Genomic DNA, 20,753 nt, shown 5'->3' with positions numbered 1-20,753 from the left:
ATGCTTGAGGTCACAGACAAATCTTGGGTGACAATCAGCATTACAGTATGTTGAATAGTGCACAAATCGGATTTTCACTACTATTATTCACATTTACAATATTATTGTGATGTCTTTTGAATTGAAAAATAATTATATCGGTTAAATTAATCTTTAATTTACATTTGATGTTGAATTTGTATTTATTTATTTTTGGCCGATTAATCATTCAAAATGTTTTTAACCAATAAAAACTCTGGTTGAGTGTTAACCAGATACTACCACTTAATTGTTTACAATATTATAATATATGTAGTATTAATAAAATATCAATAGTCACGGCTAAATATACCTAATATTGTGACACCCAAGCTGCAATAAACCATTTATTATGCATCTTGTTTGGTGCACAGGATACTAACAAGTTGCATTCTTCTAAAAATATTTACCTTGTGTTATTATGTCTCTATGAATGGATGGATGCTTTTTTCTCTACCTGTCTGTAAAGGGTGTTGCAGGAATAGCCATGAAAATTGTCTGTGTTAATCACAAGCTGGTTTACATTTCAAAAGTATTCATGAAAATAATTGTGAATTAAAAGCGTATGTTTATAATGCTGTCAAGAACTATGAAGACATCAGAGCTGATTCTGTGAGTCAGGTGGTGACCCCAGCCCTCAGGGTGAAAGAAACGTGCCTGCTTCATGACGGATAGACCACTGAGACGCTCACGCAAACACTGACCTTGGGAGGCAGGTAGCTGACCGGTAAGTCCCGGTCTGACTCAACAGTGCATCCGTAATAAGGATGATCAGTCTAAAGGACAGACGCAGTGTGTGTGACCGAAACTGATGAGTGGAACGAAGCAACAGAGATTATAATTGAGGAGTAATTTCTCTAAGAACAGGACCTCGATGCTCAGATGAGCCGGAGGTGTGACTGCAAGGCTGGAACTGTGCCCACGTAAAATGAACACAGGATGAGAAGATGATGCTGATGCTGCGGCCCGCATGTAATTACACGCATCCGTGAAAACCACACTTTTGTAAATTAAAATAGTATTCAAACAGATGAAGACATTGACACTGCTCTTACCCTCAATCTACGTCCGTACACTGTGACCTGCCCTCGCGCCTGTTCTTTACGCTGTCTCCATTCCACCAGGTTGAGTCCGTTGTCTATGGGTAGAGTGACGTTCCTCTTGCTTATAGTCGGGTTGACTGTACCCGACAGCAGGTGAGGCTCTGTATAAAGAGACACTTCCATGCCATTGGCCAACACCAGACGTAAAGAGCCGTCCAATCCGATGTAGTAACTGTTTTTTACTTGATCTACGATTGTAAAGAAAAAGCAAACAGTGAGAGAATGTTCCCGTTTGTGTAAAGTAACCTTTTAACATCAACCTTCATGTGCATTGGTGCGATCAACATGGCTGCCATATTTACGATAACACTCTTGTTTGAACAAGACCAGACAGACGTGATGTTTCAAAGCCTAGTTAAAATAAAGTTTCAGTCTTTGAGTGGCCCACGGCAGACAGAAAGGGAGAGAGAGGGAAAGAGGTGTAGAGAGGAAAAACAGAAAGCTATCATAGTTGAGGCAGTCTGCCTGTGGCAATAGAGACACACCTAAATCTGAAACTGTCTGTCTCCATCCCCAGGTGGTCTCTCTAAGCGCTTGGGAGAAACGCGGAAGATGAGGAGGGTGAATGAGAGAAAGAGAGAGAGAGAGAGAGAGAGAGAGGGAGGGAGATGGAAAAGGCATTACCAATGAGAAAATGTCAGTGAGTGCTTTGATGAGTCTCTCATTACTGGTCAAAGAGAATTAATTACTCACATAAAAAGCAGTGGCCTATTATATACTGTGTATCTATATCTATATATATATATATATATATATATATATATATTTATTATACATTTATAAATGAAACCGTATGGAGATACATTATGGAAATAAATTGTATTTTTAAGACTTTAATTATTAATGCAAAAAATAATAAGTGTAAATACAGTAAGTGTAAAAATAGCGTGAATATGCTTTCAACATAATTCTATTGAAACAGGCCCAAGACATTCTTTACAAAACCACCGAGACTCAATATTCGAGAGCAAACGGGGGACAGAGTGCATGTAAGACAGAATATAGTATGTCAAACACATGTTAGGCTTCTATACATGGGCATAATGATTTTTATACTGGACAAACTGTATATTCTATTGCCTAACCCAACCCCAAAGCCTAACCACAACGAAAACTTTCTGCATTTTTACATTTACAAATGAACATAATTTAGTATGTTTAATAATCCATTTGAATTGTGGGGACCAGCCATCGGTCCAAATGTCCCCACAATGTAAAAGTCTCACACTCTTATATTGTGGGGACATTTGGACCCCACAATGTATAAAAACAAGTACAAACACATGCGCGAGCAAGCAGCTACACAGTCTTTCTCTCGGAGAGCACATCTGTTATGTAAGTCGGTCACTGCATTAGTAAAATGAGCCTGAGGGGTCTCTGGAAGAGGGGAGGACACAGTCTGTCAGAGGAAAGCAAAACACTCCGATTTCCTCTTTAAAATGAATAGAATTCAAAGTGTTTGGTATTTTTAATCAAGTTCATTTTGGTTTTGGTATCAGTTTGTTTGATGGTTCGCATAAGACATATCTGTTTACTTGACGATCATCATGCAGGAAGCTAAAGTTTAGACATGCAATTAAAGCATCTATGCGCTTAAAGTGATAGTTCACCCAAAAATGAAGAATGTTGGTAACGAAACAACAGCGGTGCCCATTGACTTGCATCTGTTTTGTGTCTAATAGAAGTCAATGGGCACCGCTGTTGTTCGGTTACCAACATTCTTTAAAATATCTTCTTTTTTGTTCTGAAGCAGAAAGATAGTGATACAGGTTTGAAACCTTATATCTCCATATTTTGTGATTGTCATTTTTGTTATAATAATTCTTTTAAAATTCCATTAGTCGCCCTTCATGATTGACGGTAGGTTTTGCAAATGTTGGTTCCAAAATGAGGTAAAAATCGTGTTTTTTTACGTAATCATGTTTTTGTTGTGTTTTATAGTGTAAGTTAGCTGTATTTTTTTAAGTTAATATGGTTTTAATAATAATAAACTAACTGCAGTGTGATTGATATTAATTGGAATGCAGAATAAAAATACATTATTTTTGAAAATCTCATTTTTAACCAAAATCTTCAAATATAACCAATGTCAACTTTAACATCAGGTTTAATGTATCTTTTAAATATATTTTTTCGATTCCTGAAAGTAGCAGATTTGTAAATACAAGGTTTCCACCCGACAATGGCAATATTTTGAATCAATCACCAATAACGTCCACAATAATCTCATAAATCTAGGTATTTTAATTGAAAACAAGCACAGAAACTGATGCTTTTATCAATAAGTTGACTGGCTCCACTCGCACAGACATGCACCCACACAAACGCACGTGCAACCTTGAAAAGTCAATAAACAGCACAAGGTCACCACCTCCGAGAAACATATATCCAGATTGTGCTCACAAACTGAGTGTAAAGCCAAACTGGTTTCCATTTACAAAGCAGACAATGGTGAATTAATTAGCAGCAAAGCGTTTGGCTCGCTGCCCTCTCTTCTCTCTCCCCAGCAGATGTCTGGGACAAGGTCACAAAGCGTAAGTGACCATTAGTTTGGTCAAGTATTTAAGTATAGCAGAACTTTACACCCTCCTCTTCTCTCCGACACGGTCACCAGAAGCACGAGGGAGGGGAAACGGTCCATCACATCAAACGCTCACAGGAGCGCAAGAAAATCTTTACAGTTTCTTAGGAAATGAAACGCACGGGGCGAAAGAGTTCAAAGCTATTTATTGGGAATCGATGCAGCGCTTGGTTAGGTGAAAAACAGGATATCGAAATGCCAAAGTATGTAAGGAAAAATCACAAGATAGGACGGCGACCCCTGGCCCTGACCAAACCCCGCTGCCTTCAGGCCAAAGTGATTAAAGTTTGCTTTTCTGAGGCAGCCGATTGAGAAACTGCAGATTAGTGGATAAGGTGGGCTGTGACCAACAAAAGTGCCGGACAGGAAATCAATGTCGAGTTCGGTCTTCATGAGTGGGTGGTCTTGAGATTTTTCGAGGAAATACAAACACGCATGCCTTCATTGATCTCCCCAAGTACAGGTTTGTTCACAGTTGAATGGACCTTCAATGGCTGCAGTAAATTTACGGATTTGGCCGCACACAAGGCTCACGTGTTCATGAAATTTTGTCATTTAGATCTCCATTTTTTGCAAAATACTGCAATGCCTTTATAAGTAAAGGCTGCCCAAACCAGAGATTACAAAGAGGTCTGAACATCTATATTTACACATTTGTCAGACATTTTTCTCCGAAACATCCATACTAAACATTTTGAGCACATTCACTTAACTGGGAAACGAACCGATGACCTCACCATTGTCGGTGTCATACTCTACCATTTGAGAAACAGCAAAGCTAAACTTTTCAAGGAGAAATTCTTATCTGTACCTGAAGATATCCTTACCTTGCATAAGTGTGTAGAAGGTTCCGGATGCCGAGAGGTTGGTGGTAACGGTGATGTCCTCTTTGTTGGAGCCCTCGGTTTGCACTCGCACAGTGCTGTCGGGATCAGTGCGGTAGCTGCTCACCCTTCCTGTGGGGTAGGTCACGTTTGTCAGCCGCCCGTAGTTGTCATACCTGTGGAGGTTAGAGAGAATAAAGAGAGTGAGACGAGACGACACAAGGGGACGAGAATGTAGTAATGAAAAAACAATCAACAGGCTCGCTTGCAGAAAGGCTTAACTGTAAGTTTTATGCTTTGACACAGTCAGACACAAATGATATCTTAAATCACGAAACACTCATATTTTCCTCAAGTTACAGAACGTCATTCGAGTCTCCAGACTCCCACACAATTGTTTTAAGATCCAAGCAATACGACTATTTTCAAGAAGTGGCTTCAAACCAATCCTGCACTGTAAACAAGCACAGAAAGCCGAATACCTTTTATTAACTGAATATGGGCAATCTGAAATTTCTCTGGCTGTCTCGGCTCGAAAACAAGAAGTGATGATATGAATATCTCAATCACAGAAAGAACTGGGGATAGAAGGTACTAGAAGTATTGAGGCGGACATTGCACCTCCGACGGAGCCCAAATGGATGTGACAGCTTTAAGAGCGGAGACAAAAACTTGATACTTTGAAATTACTTGACATTACATTGTATAATCAATAAGATTATTAAAGACACTTTAAAGGTCCAGGGTATGAAATATAGCGGCCTCTAGTGGTGAGATTCTGAATTTCAACCAATGGCTGAACTCCACCCTTCCCATTTGAAGCACTATTGTGGCCAACATTCATAAGGTTTTTTCTTCTTGATAGAAACTGTATGTACAAAATACGCTCTATAGAGCAGTCTGTCCATTTAGGGCTACTGTAGAAACAACATGGTGAATTCCATGCAAGGGAACGGTGGTTTTTGTTTAAAGAAACAAATTATTTGACTATCTATCTTAAACGACCTATGTTAGACGGCTTGGGCGGAGCATCCGTTAACTCCTCCCCTTCAACTGTCAGTCTGTTGCCAGTTCCATGTCAAAATGCAATGGCTGATTTTATATCCCAATCAAATCGCAGAGAAAGACGAAAGCCATGCCCACTTTTTTCTCATTAGAAATTCAATTTCGCTCAAACAAAGGGAAAATTTAACCAAAAAAATCTTATAATCACAGTTTAGTTAGTCAGTTAAATGTGTAATTTTGTCTGTTTTATTGATTTAGCAAAGCAAAATTAAAGCACATACACCTGTGACATACTATCAGCCTCTCTGTCACCTACAGTATCTATTCTGGAGAATACTTAATGTGCCATACACACAATGAAAACTGTCTCATTTACAATAGTCATGGTGAACCAAAGCCAAGAACTATTATCCGTGCCTATTTACACTCCAAATAGTTTTCATAGTATAAAAAGAAAATAGGTTCGGGGCTGGCAACAAAACAGAGGAAAATGGCTGTGGTTGACCCAAAACAGTATTTTCTTTGGCAGGCAAGTAAATGATCATGTTTTCTTCCTCTACACCCTCCTACCCCCATATTTCCTATTTGCCAGAATCCACGTGAGCTCTCTCTCAGCAGGCCGGAGTGTGGAGAGAGAAGACCGATTCATCTCAGTGAGGGAAACGAGCCAAGACCTCCAAATATCTCCTTTTAGAGCAGTAATCTACTGTAGTCATGGAGAAATGACCCACTAAAAGGACTCTGGAACTGCAGCGTTTGTTGAGATGTGCCACTGAGACATGGAGCCTGATCACCACCGGTGACCACATAAGACACACACACAGCAGGAAGAAAGAAACCGTAATAGGATGAGGAAATATCATGTGCCGGATTCGGAATACACCGCCGTGATCAGAACTGGTGTCCCGGAGTATACTGTACTTGGAAGCGGTAACTAACCATGCAAGAAATGAAGCCAGTCTTATAGAAAACTAAATATAAAAAATACACATACTAAAAGAAGCTCATTAGTTTGTACCAAGGTTATTATAGTTTCCTACAACTAAAAGTAAATTCTGTTAATTGAAATCATAAAAATTTGGGCTCAAATAAAATTAGTTAAAAATATTATTTAAAAGACTGAAACTGAACTAGAAATGTTGCCATAGCATCTGAAATAAGTTTAAGTTAATGCACTAAATTTACTAATTGAAAAAAACCCGGAACAAACATTAATTCAACTTATATAACAAAATAATAATTCAACAGATAATTAACAAAATGACAAAAGTACCTAACAAAATTAAACTAAAATTAACATAAAAACCAACTCAAAATATGAATAACACAAAATAGCACTAAAAGTATAATACCTCTGGTTTGTACTTTATGGGGCAATAATAAATAATATTATTTATTTCTGTACTGAAAAAAGCACAATATTTATTTATTTTTATTTTTTAAAATAAAAATAAAATAAATAATTTCATGTTGTTTACCAACATCAAACTTGACCAATTCAATCATTTTCTTTCAAACTAACAGCTGATATTAACAATGCAAATATTGTTTCTAATATCTTACATACACGGGACATCATGGAGAATGTGTTTATTCCGTTCGCCTGACAGTATAGACCATTTTAGCAGCGACAAAACACGTGGCTCAAACTTAAGACCTCCACAAAGAATCAATAACTGTTAACTAGTTTTAATGCAATTTAATACAATTAATATACAATAAAATATTAAATTAAATTAATTATGAAATGAATGGTTATATTAAAAACAAAAAACATCTATAAATGCAAGCATAAACTGTTCTTAAAAAAGAACCCTATACTTCTGAAAACAGTGGAGCTACTGCAGCACTACTAAGAAAGTATATTTAAGTAGGTAGCACTGCTTCAAAATCAAGTCAAGCAGACTTCAAATGGCTTGCTCGACAACACAGACGTTCCGTGCGAAGCTCAATGGATGGATGTTTAAGCAGATGTCTTTGTAATGCTTGTGCTACTACGTACAGTCCCCCGCACGAGTCCGAACCGATGTAGCATCCACAGGCGAACACGCTTCACAGAGACATAATGAATTCAGGTGGCACAGATGATAAAGCGCCCGTGCTGCACGTTGTAGAGCGCAGATAAATTGCTAGGGCCGCTCTGTTCGAGTGCAGGAAAAAATTGCGACATTGGTCCTCAGATGGCAGCTTGACCTTCAAAGTCAATTATGTAAAAATAAATTAAACAAATCGCAACCTCGCAAGAAAACTAAAAATACAATCATATCGAGCAAAACAACAACCGAGCTCTCTTTATCACAAAGACGACTCCATTCTGCCCAAGGGAAAGGACGGATCTAATTACTTGGGAGAGGAAAAAAACAAGGGAGCAACTATTGCTGATGTTAATTATTGCTTTCGCCCTCTGTCTCTAATTGCAATTATTGAGAAAATGTACTTTGCCTGCCATTTGTTCATTTAGCAAAGAGGGATTAAACAAATGATATGACTGCTTGAGTCCTGATAAAACACAGGAGGAGGGAGAAACAATGAATCGGGTTCTCCAGAACCGAGAAAGTATGCGCTTGAGGTGGCGAAACCTATAGACGCTTATCTACAAAACCATAATTTAGTGCATCTATTCAAATACGAAGCATTTGTATGTTGAAATGAATTGTGTGAAGTCGAACAGTCAAAATTGAATTAAGTTGCACGCTGTTGTCTTAAAATGAATGACACGTATTGCACCAATGCATAAATTACAGGGGCGGAGTAAAAATGTTAAAAAGTGGGCCCTCCTCCACAAGGCCCAAAAGTGGACTGTACTGTACAGGAACTCTTTCACAAAAAGTTTCATACTTGTTTGGGGCAAATTTCGTCAAATAAGAGCACTATGTAGTATTCTGCCGCTTTATTTACATTAATATCACTAAGCAGAGGCTATCAAAAGCGACTTTCAACATTCTGTCTTAAAGAGTAGTTCACCTTCAAAATGAAAATTCTTTCATCATTTACACACACTCTTGTCATTTCAAACCTGTATGACTTTCTTTCTTTTCAGAACACAAAAGAAGAGATTTTGAAAAATGTTGGTAACAGAACCGCACAGCCCTGCATTTACTTCTATTGTAACCAATGGAAGTGAACAGGGGGCTGTTGACTCATTCGCCGCCAGCCTTTTAAAGAAAAAGTTGCCAGCCTACGGCAGTGTTTTTTTACAATTTCACCAAACTTTATTGGCTCACAGTAAAGAATTTTCTGTAAAGAATATATGGACAAACAATATGTCAAATGAAAGAACACAGTCTCAGCTTTTAAACAAAAAAAAGAACGTAAAAAGGAAGAAAGTCATACAGGTTTGAAATGACAAGACGGTGAGTAATTGATGAATGAATTTTCATTTTGAAGTTGAACTACTCCATTTAAAATAAGCAATACTTCACGCCATGCATATCTTTAGGAGGTGTTTAGTATATCTGTAGATTATGAGTATACTCACTCATAGAAAGTGGTCCATCCATCTTCATTACTTTTTGTGGCAAGCAGTCCGGAGCTTCCATGGTAGGTCATCATGGCCATCTCTTGGCCTTGTGCGGCAAAACTCTTTAAAGCGTTATTAGTTCCTATCGTAAACCAGAAAGTCTGTCCATCAGGACCCATCAACCATAGCGGCAGTCCAGTTGTGTCTCTGCGTATGGAAACTTTGTTTCTATTTTTGTCCGTGATGCTGCTCACGTCACCCTCGCCCGAGTAGGTCAGATTGTACAGGTGGTCTCCGGTGGTCAGACTTTGAGTGAAGATATGACTGCCGTTGACATCAAACAGGTAAAGTTCGTCATCAATCGGCGAGGAAATCTCGTACATGTTTAGAGGGTTGAGGAATGGTTTGTTCTTTCTGACGTACCGGATGCGTATATTACCCAAGTCTGCGATAAAGAGTTCTCCATCTGGTGAGACTGCCAGAGAAGATGGCGCGTTTAGTCTGGCGTCTTTGGCATAGCCATCATCGCCAGAGTAGCAGTCACAGTTTGCGTCATTTTTGCAGTCGCAGCCACTAGGGGCGCCAGCAACCAGTGAGATCTCACCGTTGGTCGAGACCTGTCGCACGCGGTTGATCTTCTTCTCATCCGATTCAGAGATGTAAAGTATGCCGTTGTGGGAGACGGTGAGAGCGTTGGCCGATTCCAAAGTGGCGTGGATGGCAACTTTGCTGACCAGGAAGTGATCCAGGCCGGGTACCTGGCAGTGCATTGGCCTGCCGGCTACAATTCTCACTTGATGGTTTTCGGAGATCTGCAGTACCACATTGTTGTCCAGCACATACAGGGAATTGTCCATCGGGCTTACGGCAAGGTCAGTTGGCCATTCCAGACGTACCTGTAAGAGGAAAGGAAAAAAATTAGGCCAGCATCAAGAACACAAGTAAATTGCTTTGTAGGAAAAAGATTTATGGTGCTCATAAACAAAACACCAGAATTCCATTGATAATGAAAAAGTAAACATTGTTTTACATTATAGAAAAGAAAGTACACAATTTCAATTAAATGAAACGCACTTCATTTTATTTTATAACTAAATGTAATAAAGATATTTTGTTTGTTTACATATTTGCACTAATTGAACGCAAATATGCAGCTGCAAATGCTTTGGTAATATGAATGTACATTTTGTCATGCCAATAAAGTACATATAAATTGAAATGTAAAAGAAATGCACAGATTCAAACCCTTAACCTCTTGTACACGAGGCTTGAGGTTTATCAGGTGTACCATCTAGTCGACATGCTTGGTCCATGATCGCGAGGAGAGCTTTCAAAGGTAAGTATATAGAAATATATAAATCGTCATATTTCTTGAACACTAGGTGGCGCTGTCTTAAAACGTCAAGGGTATGTTTGGGACTATAATTTGCGCATGCCTTTCAAATTTGGTGGCGATAAATGATACAGTTCAAAAGATATTAAGATTTATGACAAAATTCAATATGGCGCACGTGCTTATCATTCAATTGTGACAGAATTTTAATCATATGATCTGGCATGACACAAGGAAACCGTAGACACCGAGATCTGGGTTTTCTTACAAACATATCCAAAGTTACGAGCACAGTTACCCATAGGTGGGTAGTCCAAAGACTGTTTAAACCAATTTTCATGACAATCGGTTACAAATTCTAGGACTAGGAGCAATTAAAAATAAAAACGCAATACTGTATTGTACTTTTAATAATACTAACAGAAGCACTAGGGGGGTTGGCCCCTAATAAATCCAAGCCAGCATCATTTATAATTAATCATGTGCAAATATATACTGCTGTATGATAAAAGTTCAAAAGTTCAAAATTCTTTGAGTCAAAATGTGAGTCAAGCGATCAATCTTATTTAACGTAGCGAGGAGCAAAAGATAATGTGGACTTGCCTAGCACGAGCTTCCATAGATGCATTACATCGTATCTGTTAACATGGATGTCTTTTTCCAGTTTTTGGTTATTCATTTCATAATGGACAAAGACTAAAGCAGAGGAACAGGACGTTCGTGGAACACAACATGAAACACTTATCAAACAGGACCACTGCCTTCTGTCCAGCCTTCTACATAATTACTGATTGTTCTGAAAATAATGCAACTGGCTTTTAACACAGGAGTGATTGAATCTGGCGGCTTTGCACAAGCCCTCTCATCACCGGGGGACCGGAATCTCTCTCTAATCACTAAAAAAGCTACCAAGCTGAGTCTAATATAAAAAAATAACATAAAAGTCGGAAACTCATTTGGAGTTGCTGACTCGGACATGTGGGGTTTTATGAATCAAACGTTTGACTATTGAAGAACTGCGTCAAAAGAAAATGTAAAAAAAAAACGTCTTGAAAGTGCATAATATTTTTTACGAAAATGATGCAAAAGTGACATTTAGACAGAAAAGGTTATACAATTAATATTTGTTTAGTATTAAAGTCCCAGTGAAATAAAAAATGACAATGCATTTTTTTCATGAAATATTGCAGCATTTATAGTAAATAGCTTATAGTATCAATGTGGGGAATTATCTTTATAAATTCATGTGCCCTCTTAATCTTTAGTTAAAATCTGAAAATGCACTTCCTTCCCTTAATGACTACCCATCTTAAATGACGCATGTTAGACGGCTTGGGCGGAGCATCCGTTAACTCCTCCCCTTCAATGGTCAGTCTGCTGCCTTTTCCATTTCAAAATGCAACAGCTGATTTTATACATCCAATTAAAACGCAGAGAAAGACGAAAGCCATCCCCACTTTTTACTCATTCGAAATTCCATTTCACTCTGAAATGCATCAAAATACGGAAATAAAAACGATCGCAACTTTCGGTTCACGGTGACTTTAAAACAAAGTGAAATACTAAAATGGATACTGAGGAGAAGCAAAGAATACACACGTGCAGTTGTGCACACATAAGTCATATTTTTTTCTTCTCTTCGCCTAAAATTAAATTGAAAAACCTGATAATAACAGTTTAGTTAGTCAGTTAAATGTAACAAATTCTATTTCACTCGTATATATATGTGTCAAAATACGGGAGTAAAAACGATAGCGACTTCTGGTTCACGGGTACTTAATACTTAATATATCCTTAGAAATTCTCCTTCCTCCATGCTCAAAATATCTGGTAAACATTTAGTGTGAATTAAAACTTTCAGGGGGAACTATGGGTAATTTGGGGGTAAATGTATTGCAGTATCTCTAATGGAGCTGCAGCTTTACAAAGGTTATTTATATATTTGGCAGACACTTCTATAGCAACTCACAATTCATTCATAGTATATTTATCTAGTATGTATGTTCCTGGGAGAGTCACTAGCACTAACAATTGAGCAAAAGGCAAGCACATCTCAGTATTAAACGTTATCTTGATATGTCCCTGGGTAACTGGAAATGGATAACCATTGTAAACATGGAGGATGCTCTATTAAAAACCGAAAGGATTTCTCCGTCCTGAAAGATTCTGGACTGGCCGATAAGTCCTCACCATAAAACATTGCACTCAATACAGCATCCCGCTCTCATTCCTGGAAATGATCCGCACGCCCTGAGCTGATCTATATCAAAACTGCCACTTGGACGCTGGTCTGCAGTAATCTATTGGCCACAGTCACTACCATGGCTTAAGTAGCACCGAGCATCGATTTTAAGATACGATAAGGTCAAAGTAAGATTTAAAGAAAGAAGACTCGCTATCCTACCGAATTGTCATGTTGTGTTCGATATTGGTCAGTGATATCTCCCCTGGGCAGAAACTGACAACAAGAGCACACAACATGATATCAACCTCGTTGTATCTCTTCTCAAGGCCAGAGATTTATGTAATAAGACATATCATGGCGCTGATGTGCTGGAGTAGTGGCAGTGCGGATAAGTTTAATTATTTTGTGTGGAGGGATAGTTCACAGAAAAAATAAACATTTCATAATTTACCTGTATGGCAGAACACAAAGAAGATATTTTGAAGAATGTTGGTAACCGAACAACAATGACTAAAATTATGGACCCAAATCCTCTAAGACATTCCTCAAAATATCTCCTGTGCTCCACTGAAAAGAAAAAAGGGGTTTGTACGACATAAGGGTGGGTGAATGAATAACTTTTATTTTTGGGTGAACAATCCCTTTAAACTCTTTGAAAATTGTTACTTAGCAACAGTTCTTCCATGACTTTATGGTAGGTTAAGGGTAAGGGCAAAGATTATTATAAAACAATTCCAAGACCACCAAAGGACGATAACTCAACATGTTAATCGACTTGTGCTTTTTGCAACACGATGAGCGAATGAAAACAAACAGGTGTCTCTGAGACACACACGCTATCAGGTAAAATTACTTTATTGAATCCCTTTTATTCCAACAGCGCAAGTTACGTATTTAACGCCTCTGTGTGTGGGGAAAATTCACACCCGTGTGGGGCATTGACAGGATGTATCAGCTCAGATTCTCTCTATTCCCTCAGACTTTCACACACTAACAGATAGAGAGAATAAATTACTGCCACCCGAATGGATCCGACGCTAGAACGGCTGCTGTTAAATTCTTCAACGTATGCTCAAATACATGAGACCATGCAAACTTGACCTTGTTTGAAATCATGTTGGCCTTGAACTTGAATCCTAAACAACCAACATCTCTTCACGATTGCTTTTCATATCAGTTTGATTACATCATCGAATACAAAATAATTGCTTTGCTTGAAGATGCTTTTTGGGACTAGACTTTTCTGCCGATGACTCTCCAAGTTTTTAAAGGCCCATTGTATGAAATTTAGTGACATCTAGCGGTGAGGTAGCGAATTGCAACCAATGGCTTACTCCACCCCTCCCTTTCGAAGCATGACGGTAACGACACAGGACTAAGATGTCGTCGCGTTTTTGCTTCTTTGGAGCTTCAACATGGTGAATTCCATGCAAGGGGTTCCGTGTTTTACGTAGGCAGATATAGCTCATTCTAACACCTGGGCCACACATAATCCGTGTGCAGTACGTATGCAGTGCGTAGAGCAACACGTATGCAGTACAGATCCGTCATGCGCCATTGTGTTTCTACACATACTATGTTACGTTTGCATGCAAGCGGTCCGCGTCTTCGGAGTGATTCAGTCAACAATGGTTAAGTAACTTCCCAATGTTTTGAAGATTATTCGAAAAATAACAGGGTTTATGAATCGGTATTTTCGTCATTGCGATTCTTTCTTTTGTTTAGTGCGAGTTGTTGATAAAAGAAAGGCTATCGCATTTATCTGTTGCTAAGAAGGTTGCGGAGAAGAACGAGGTGCAGACTTTGCGTTCACTTCACTCTATGAACCAATGCAGAAGTCAACATTGATCATATTACCACCTGCTTGTCACGTGATTGTCACTATCTACGTGCACCCTCCCCATAAAATATAAACACGGTAGGATATTTGTACGACACAACAATTTAATCTGATTTATTGTTTTTACCACTTTTGCTTTGTTTTTATTGCTTAAAAAGGTAAAATAAAAAAGGTAGTAAACTTAATATATATGCATTTTTGGTGAAATTATTGCATTTCTATGTCAGTTCGTGTTCATTTTGGGCATGATACGTGTGCTATCATGTCCGTGCTCTACAGCAAAAATAGACTCGATGCGTAAACGATCACTGCACTGACGCAACGGATGTGCCTCACTGCATACATGCGCTGTGTGAATGATCTAATCCGTTAACATGTGCACGTAAAAAAATACGGACCGCACGCACACTGCAAACGGAGTATTTGTGGCCCTGACGTTAGGTAATAAAAACATAATGCTTTATTATGTAATGCCTTTACAAACTTCTGAAGACATATTTGTGTGCATTATACTGCATTGCTGTCAATACATTGTTTTTTTCTCTAGGTCACTAAACAATTGGTTGGAAAGAAATCTTTCGACATTGCTTTACCTTGCGCTGTTCTTTTCAGGGTCTCTTGCAGAGAGCATTGTTTCAGCATTTCAAAGCGTTTTTCGCAACCCCTGCATTTTGTTCTGATATATAACGCTTGTCCAAATGTCTGAGTGCATCACTGCTCGGTGGTCTGCATGTGGCTGCATATAAGGGGCATTATTAAATATGTTAACTATAACATGTTATTGTTATAGGTTTTTTTCTATAAAAATTAACTGTTTTTGTAAATGCATTGAAATGGCCACACTAGCAAAACATAAAATATTCCCATTCAAAAAATGGGTTGTTCGCTCATCATATTTCTGCCTTTACCAGAGTTTAGTGAGAATATTCATCCTTGAAACTGACGTAACAGTGATGAAGAGGAAGAAACATCCTTGCCTAACATTAAAACTCGGAGCGGTTGTGCAGGGTGTCTGCGCTTCCTGAAAGGCAAATGAATTCAGGATAGCACACAGTGCACCACAAGTTTGAGTGAAAGTCATGCAAGACGGTTGTCGAATATTTAAATCTTCTAGGGGGATCTTTTGAGATCAGAGACACCGGGACCAGAAGATTATCGCATGAGTTATGACAGTATCAAAATGTTTTTAATTTTAGGTAAGAATGGCAGTCAGTGGCGGTTAAGAGAAAGGAAAACTGGCTTCAGTCGAATCCTCAAAAGTGTTCAGCAACAAACTTAAGGAATGTGGCGGAGCGTTTGATGCAGTGAGCGTGCTGGCCATGCATTTTTAATAGATGCTTTTTACCGTCTGAGTGTCTTTGGCAGAAGCCAGTGTGATTTGTCATCATTGAGACCGGGGACTGCAGTGAGCCTTTCTGTGTGTGTGTGTGTGTGTGTGTAGAGGTTTTCTCTCTGTGGTAAAGCTAGAGGTCGCCTCACCAGTGCTCTGCATTCTCTGAGCGAATATAAAACCATGCTCAGGCAGCACAGGCATTATTGAGCAAACAACGAGTCAGACGGCAAAATGTAAGCAAACCCAGGAAGGAAGGGAGACGAATACAATTCAATAACACAGGAGCTGGATTTAAGGTGTTGGATTGGAGAGGGCACTGAACTAATTTCTATATCTAGTAATAATATGTATGCTGTACAATTGCAAAAACTATGCCACAACAAACAATTAGGTTGAGATATAGAGCATCACAAATGTTCATTTATTCAGCATTTCAAAATGTATGGTTGTGATTCTAGTTGTGTTTGTTATATTTTAACAAAATGAAACATCGGGAGTGACAAAGAGATTCAACAGCAATGTGAAAGACTGCATGACAAAACACATGAAAACGATTTTTGAACTTTTCTAAAATACATATACAAATATTGCTGTTGTTTTGTTTAAAAGTGAACTTGTTTTCTTTGCAGTATTTGAGGTCTGAAAAAAATGCTTCGGTTATTTCTCCAGTTTTCATTATACCCAAATAAATGCAAAAGAAAAATATTTTTATTTTAAAATTTGGTTGAAATATTTTTAGTAGTTCCCAGAATGAAACAAAAATGATAATTGTACATAAACGCATATATCTATAAATGGTCAATTCAGATAAACGGAAACTAACTTTGAAATGGTCTCAAAATTCTGCGGCTGTACAAGTGTAGCAAATACGACTAATAATAAGAGAGCTAGAAGGACATTTCATTTGTCGTAATAACCGCAGGCACTCCAAATCTTCTTGACAGTGGGAGAATAAGCAAAATAAAATTAGTTTAAATCAAAGTAGCCTAAAATAGCTCCAGGTCTGGACCTCTAGGGCTTAGTCACATCCGTAACCAATGCCTTTGAGATGCTTTAGTCAATGCAGTGCCCTTGCCTGGGATGACTGGTAAAATTTGGGTAGGTTAGCGGCGACCAGGGTCACCACAGCCTGCAAGAGTGTATTTTGGATGGAGGAGCAGATCTGTCACTGAGGTTGAAGGTCAGCTTAGATCAGCTGATATCAGAAGACCACAGCAGACAACAAGGTTACTGAGACCTAAAGCGACATGAAACCCCCTGAAGCCCCTTCTCCCACCACACCGAGATTTCAGCTGCAGCCCACCCTCCCCAAAGCTTTATGACTACTGGAACAGCAGTGGAACGCCATGACATTCCAAACCCTGGCACGAACAGAGCTCACAAACAGGCTGATGGGCAAAACAAGCACAGACAGATTAGAAGACGGCTACACACCTGGGAGATGTCCATCACCGAGTCACAGCTCAGGGGTCGTGCAGAAGTCAAGTCGTTGAAGCCTAGCAGCGTGGATATGATACCGTTCTGATCGACGCGACGGATCATTGTGCCGTCCACAAAGAAGATCACGCCATATTTGTCCACGGTGATGCCTGGATGAGAGATAGGGTGGAGGGGAATGAATCTCGTATCTCACAAAACTTATCAAGAATTTGTACGAATCGTATTCAACATTAGAATTAAAAAGACACAAAAAAAGAGGCTTTTTGCATTGCATTGATTACTGTAATGCCGTCAAAAATATATCACAATTAGATTATAAAGTATTTAAACACAAGAGTAAATACTATTTTTAATTATAACAGCCATGCTAAAGCTCCCCCTGTGAAAAACCTATAAAGAAAAATAAAACAAAATGGCAATGAAAATTTGGAGAAAAACCTAATTGCCATGTACAGTAAATATCAAAACTGTGTAAGAGATGTTTAAATGTCTCCTATAAAAATACAATTAGTAAAATGCCACCTGGACATTAAAATTCACCCATGTATAAAGAGATTATGGTGCGAATAAAATTAACTGGATGTCCATAATTGCAGCTGGAAAGATCCAGTTGGGGACACAAATCATTAACATGCCAGACGACTAATAAAATATCCATGTGACAAATGTATTATTTATGTTCGAGGAATAACAACCAGGCATGGGTCCTGGGTAAGAGAGAGACGCATGTACTGCTTTTCTTAAGCTATTTAAGAGCATGTGAATCATTTTAACGCAGTCACAAACAACAGAAGGGAATTATATGACTCTGCATGCGTCATCTTTCATTTACATCTTAAACTGCATTGGAAATGAATGGTTTATGTCGCAAAATAGATGGAAACATGCATGTCTGAGACCTCGGATTAGGTAGTGCTGTTATATTATTGTGAAAAATAGAAAAGTATTGACTGCATAGCTGCTCTCACCACAGATTGGCTCGGCTCTCTCTACAGTACAATCAACAAAACTTACAAGTGTATGAAAACCACATCACACAGCGGTGGTCTGATATCAATTTCATGTTGCAAATAGAAAGAATGATTTTCTGTGGTTTTGGAGCTGACTCTGAATTTAGATACATCAGGCTTGCATTACTAAAATCTATCTAGGTAAACAGAATCAAAATTTCTTGCATGAAACTTTTTAGAGTATTTTAGGGTATACACAGTCAAGGTGACAGAAGCTGTTGTTTTCATGGAATATCTTTTATAAAATTTTGGATACAAAATAAACAGCGAAATGCTTGCCGTGAGGCTCAGGCAACCTACAGAAATATATAAAATGAAAATAATAACAATATTTTTTACGTAAAATCATTTTAACAATAAGACAAAGTATATACAAATAAATATATCACATAAACATGTACCGTTTTGCAGGAATTTTGCATGAGATTTATATATTTATTAATTCTTTTTTTATTCTTTAATTTACAGATTTTCACTGAATCAAATTTATTGAAGAAACCAAACTTAAACTTATTTCTGTTAAAGCTTTAGACTGTAAAAATGTTACAAGAGCTTGCCTGTGATCTTTTGTAGAAAAGTAAATTCAGGAATCCTCTTTGCCTGTCAATCATTTGGCATGACTGGCATTGATAAACTTAGATTTAGTTGAAAAATATCACCCAAATCTTTATAGGAAAGACCACTGCAATAACATTAACTACAACATTGATGCAAACAATGCCAAATGTCTGGAGATTTACCTCTAGGGTTGGTGAGAGTGGCCTCCACGGCTTTTCCTCCATCCCCACACCGTGTCTCGTCGTAGGGCAAACACTGATCTCCTGTGCCCGCCACCAGCTCTAGGTTTTTTGCGACATCCTTCACCGTGTTCAGGGACTTCAGCTTAAAGACCTTCCTGCTGCTGGTATCTGACAGGTAGAGTGCCCCCGAAACAGGATTGGTAGCCAGGTAATATTTGTGTGCAGGACTATTGCTGAAAAGGGCAGAGAAATAAGAGTCATCAATGGTTATTGAGCAGTGTCCTTAAATAATACAAAATGTGTAGAAAAAAATCCCAACAAAAATGTGGTAACTGTAAGTAGTACGGTATTAGAGGCGGTGTTGTATCACGGACGCAGACATGGCTAATGAGTGTCATCCATGGTTCTATTCACAATGCAAATGACCTCAAAAATGTACAGTTTAAGAACACATTTTTAATTCAACAATCATTAAGCAAACACATTAATTGTCATACTGTACTCATACACTAGTTTGTCCAGGATGTCCTTGCCATCAATCTTTCAACATGTACATCTAACTCTGTCCAAATATAGAAACGCATGTAGCTCATGTGTTTCATCGTGTCCTCTCAGCGTCTGATGTGCTGCCAGTATGCTTTCAAAAAGGTGTGCTGCCCACCCCCAGCAGGAAACTTCCTTCTGGAGACGAATGCGGTCCAAAGTCGTATTTAAACACAATGTATTTGCCCACAGGCCAAAAAAACAGGCCATTACATGACAAAGCTGGACCGTCATAATTATCACACGCAAGCACGCAGGGGCTTGGGAATTTGAAAGTCTGACAAAATGGCTCCAATCAGACTGTAGAGTCTCTACGGTGAGAAAAACTTAAATGAAAACTTAAATTCTCGTCAAACTGAGTTTCATTTCTATAGCTAATCAAATTCAGAGAAAACCAAGAAAGGATAGGTGGACAGGCTGCAATTTTAACTTTGGTCTGTGTTGTAATGGCGACCAAAGTCCACCGGTGGTGAAATGCGCTTGATTCGCAGCAAAGGCAAACGTTAGGGCAACATCCTACTGTTCGCTTACCTGAGAGTGTAACTGAAGGTTTTGAACATCTGAGGTTCACTGGAAGACATACAGTTTTGTCTGATATAATGCGTGAAAAATGTAGCAGCATTGTGTTGAAAATTGTAGAGCTCTTGTTAAATGTTAGCAAGTAACAATCAGCACTTTGTAACAAGAAAAAGTGGCGAAAAGCTTTCGCCATTCGGGAACGGTGCCAACTTGAATTTTTTTACTTTTTCAAACAAAGTGAAAACGGTCGCAGCGAGAGAACCAAAACATGAGAAGGAAAGCAATTTTTGTTAAAAGTACCACAGGACTATGTTATTACTCTGAAGACAACTATACCCAGCAAATACTGTCAAAAACTATTAACGCCCAACTTGTCTTGGGACCAGCATTTAAAGCCTAACAAACTGCGAAAGGTCACTAGAAGAGAACCAAAAAGCATTTTTCGTGCAAAACGTCACTACCAGAAGAACTGCAGCCGTACGCTTACAACAACTAAAGCTACAACAAATGCTACGACACAATTCTTCCAAATACCATCATTGTCACCGGCTTGTTTTAGGTACAGTATTTAAAAGCTATCAAACAGAGAAAGGTCCAGCAAGAGAATGCAATAGTTATACGAAAAACACTGTTTGTCAAAGTGCCACTCAACAGCAGTATTAGCACTCTAAAGATGAGTAGCTGCAACAGACGCTAGGACAGACTTCTGCCAAATACCATCATTATTAACACCCAACCTGTCTTTGGACTGGCATTCAAAACCCATTAAACTAACCCTGGGCGTCTTTCCCTGAAACTCCAAGGCTGTCAGTGCCAAAT

General features: G+C 38.6%; 1 protein-coding gene across 10 annotated transcripts in view; it reads right to left on the bottom strand.

The window, feature by feature from the left end:
* tenm4 (teneurin transmembrane protein 4) overlaps nt 1-20,753 on the bottom strand; it is a 196,755-nt gene that overhangs the window by 23,371 nt on the left and 152,631 nt on the right. For all 10 annotated transcript variants that reach the window (XM_056756974.1, XM_056756971.1, XM_056756973.1 and 7 more), the window contains 5 exons: nt 18,873-19,105; nt 17,117-17,271; nt 9,010-9,887; nt 4,530-4,702; nt 1,074-1,309 (listed from right to left, as the gene is read on the bottom strand). In XM_056756974.1, the coding sequence (XP_056612952.1) occupies nt 1,074-1,309; nt 4,530-4,702; nt 9,010-9,887; nt 17,117-17,271; nt 18,873-19,105 (1,675 nt within the window). The remainder of the gene's footprint in view (nt 1-1,073; nt 1,310-4,529; nt 4,703-9,009; nt 9,888-17,116; nt 17,272-18,872; nt 19,106-20,753) is intronic.

Source organism: Triplophysa dalaica, chromosome 9, assembly GCF_015846415.1.
Source record: "Triplophysa dalaica isolate WHDGS20190420 chromosome 9, ASM1584641v1, whole genome shotgun sequence".
Taxonomy (NCBI): Eukaryota; Metazoa; Chordata; class Actinopteri; order Cypriniformes; family Nemacheilidae; genus Triplophysa; species Triplophysa dalaica.
The sequence above is the reverse complement of the archived record's forward strand: the minus strand, read 5'-3'. Positions and strand labels throughout refer to the sequence as shown.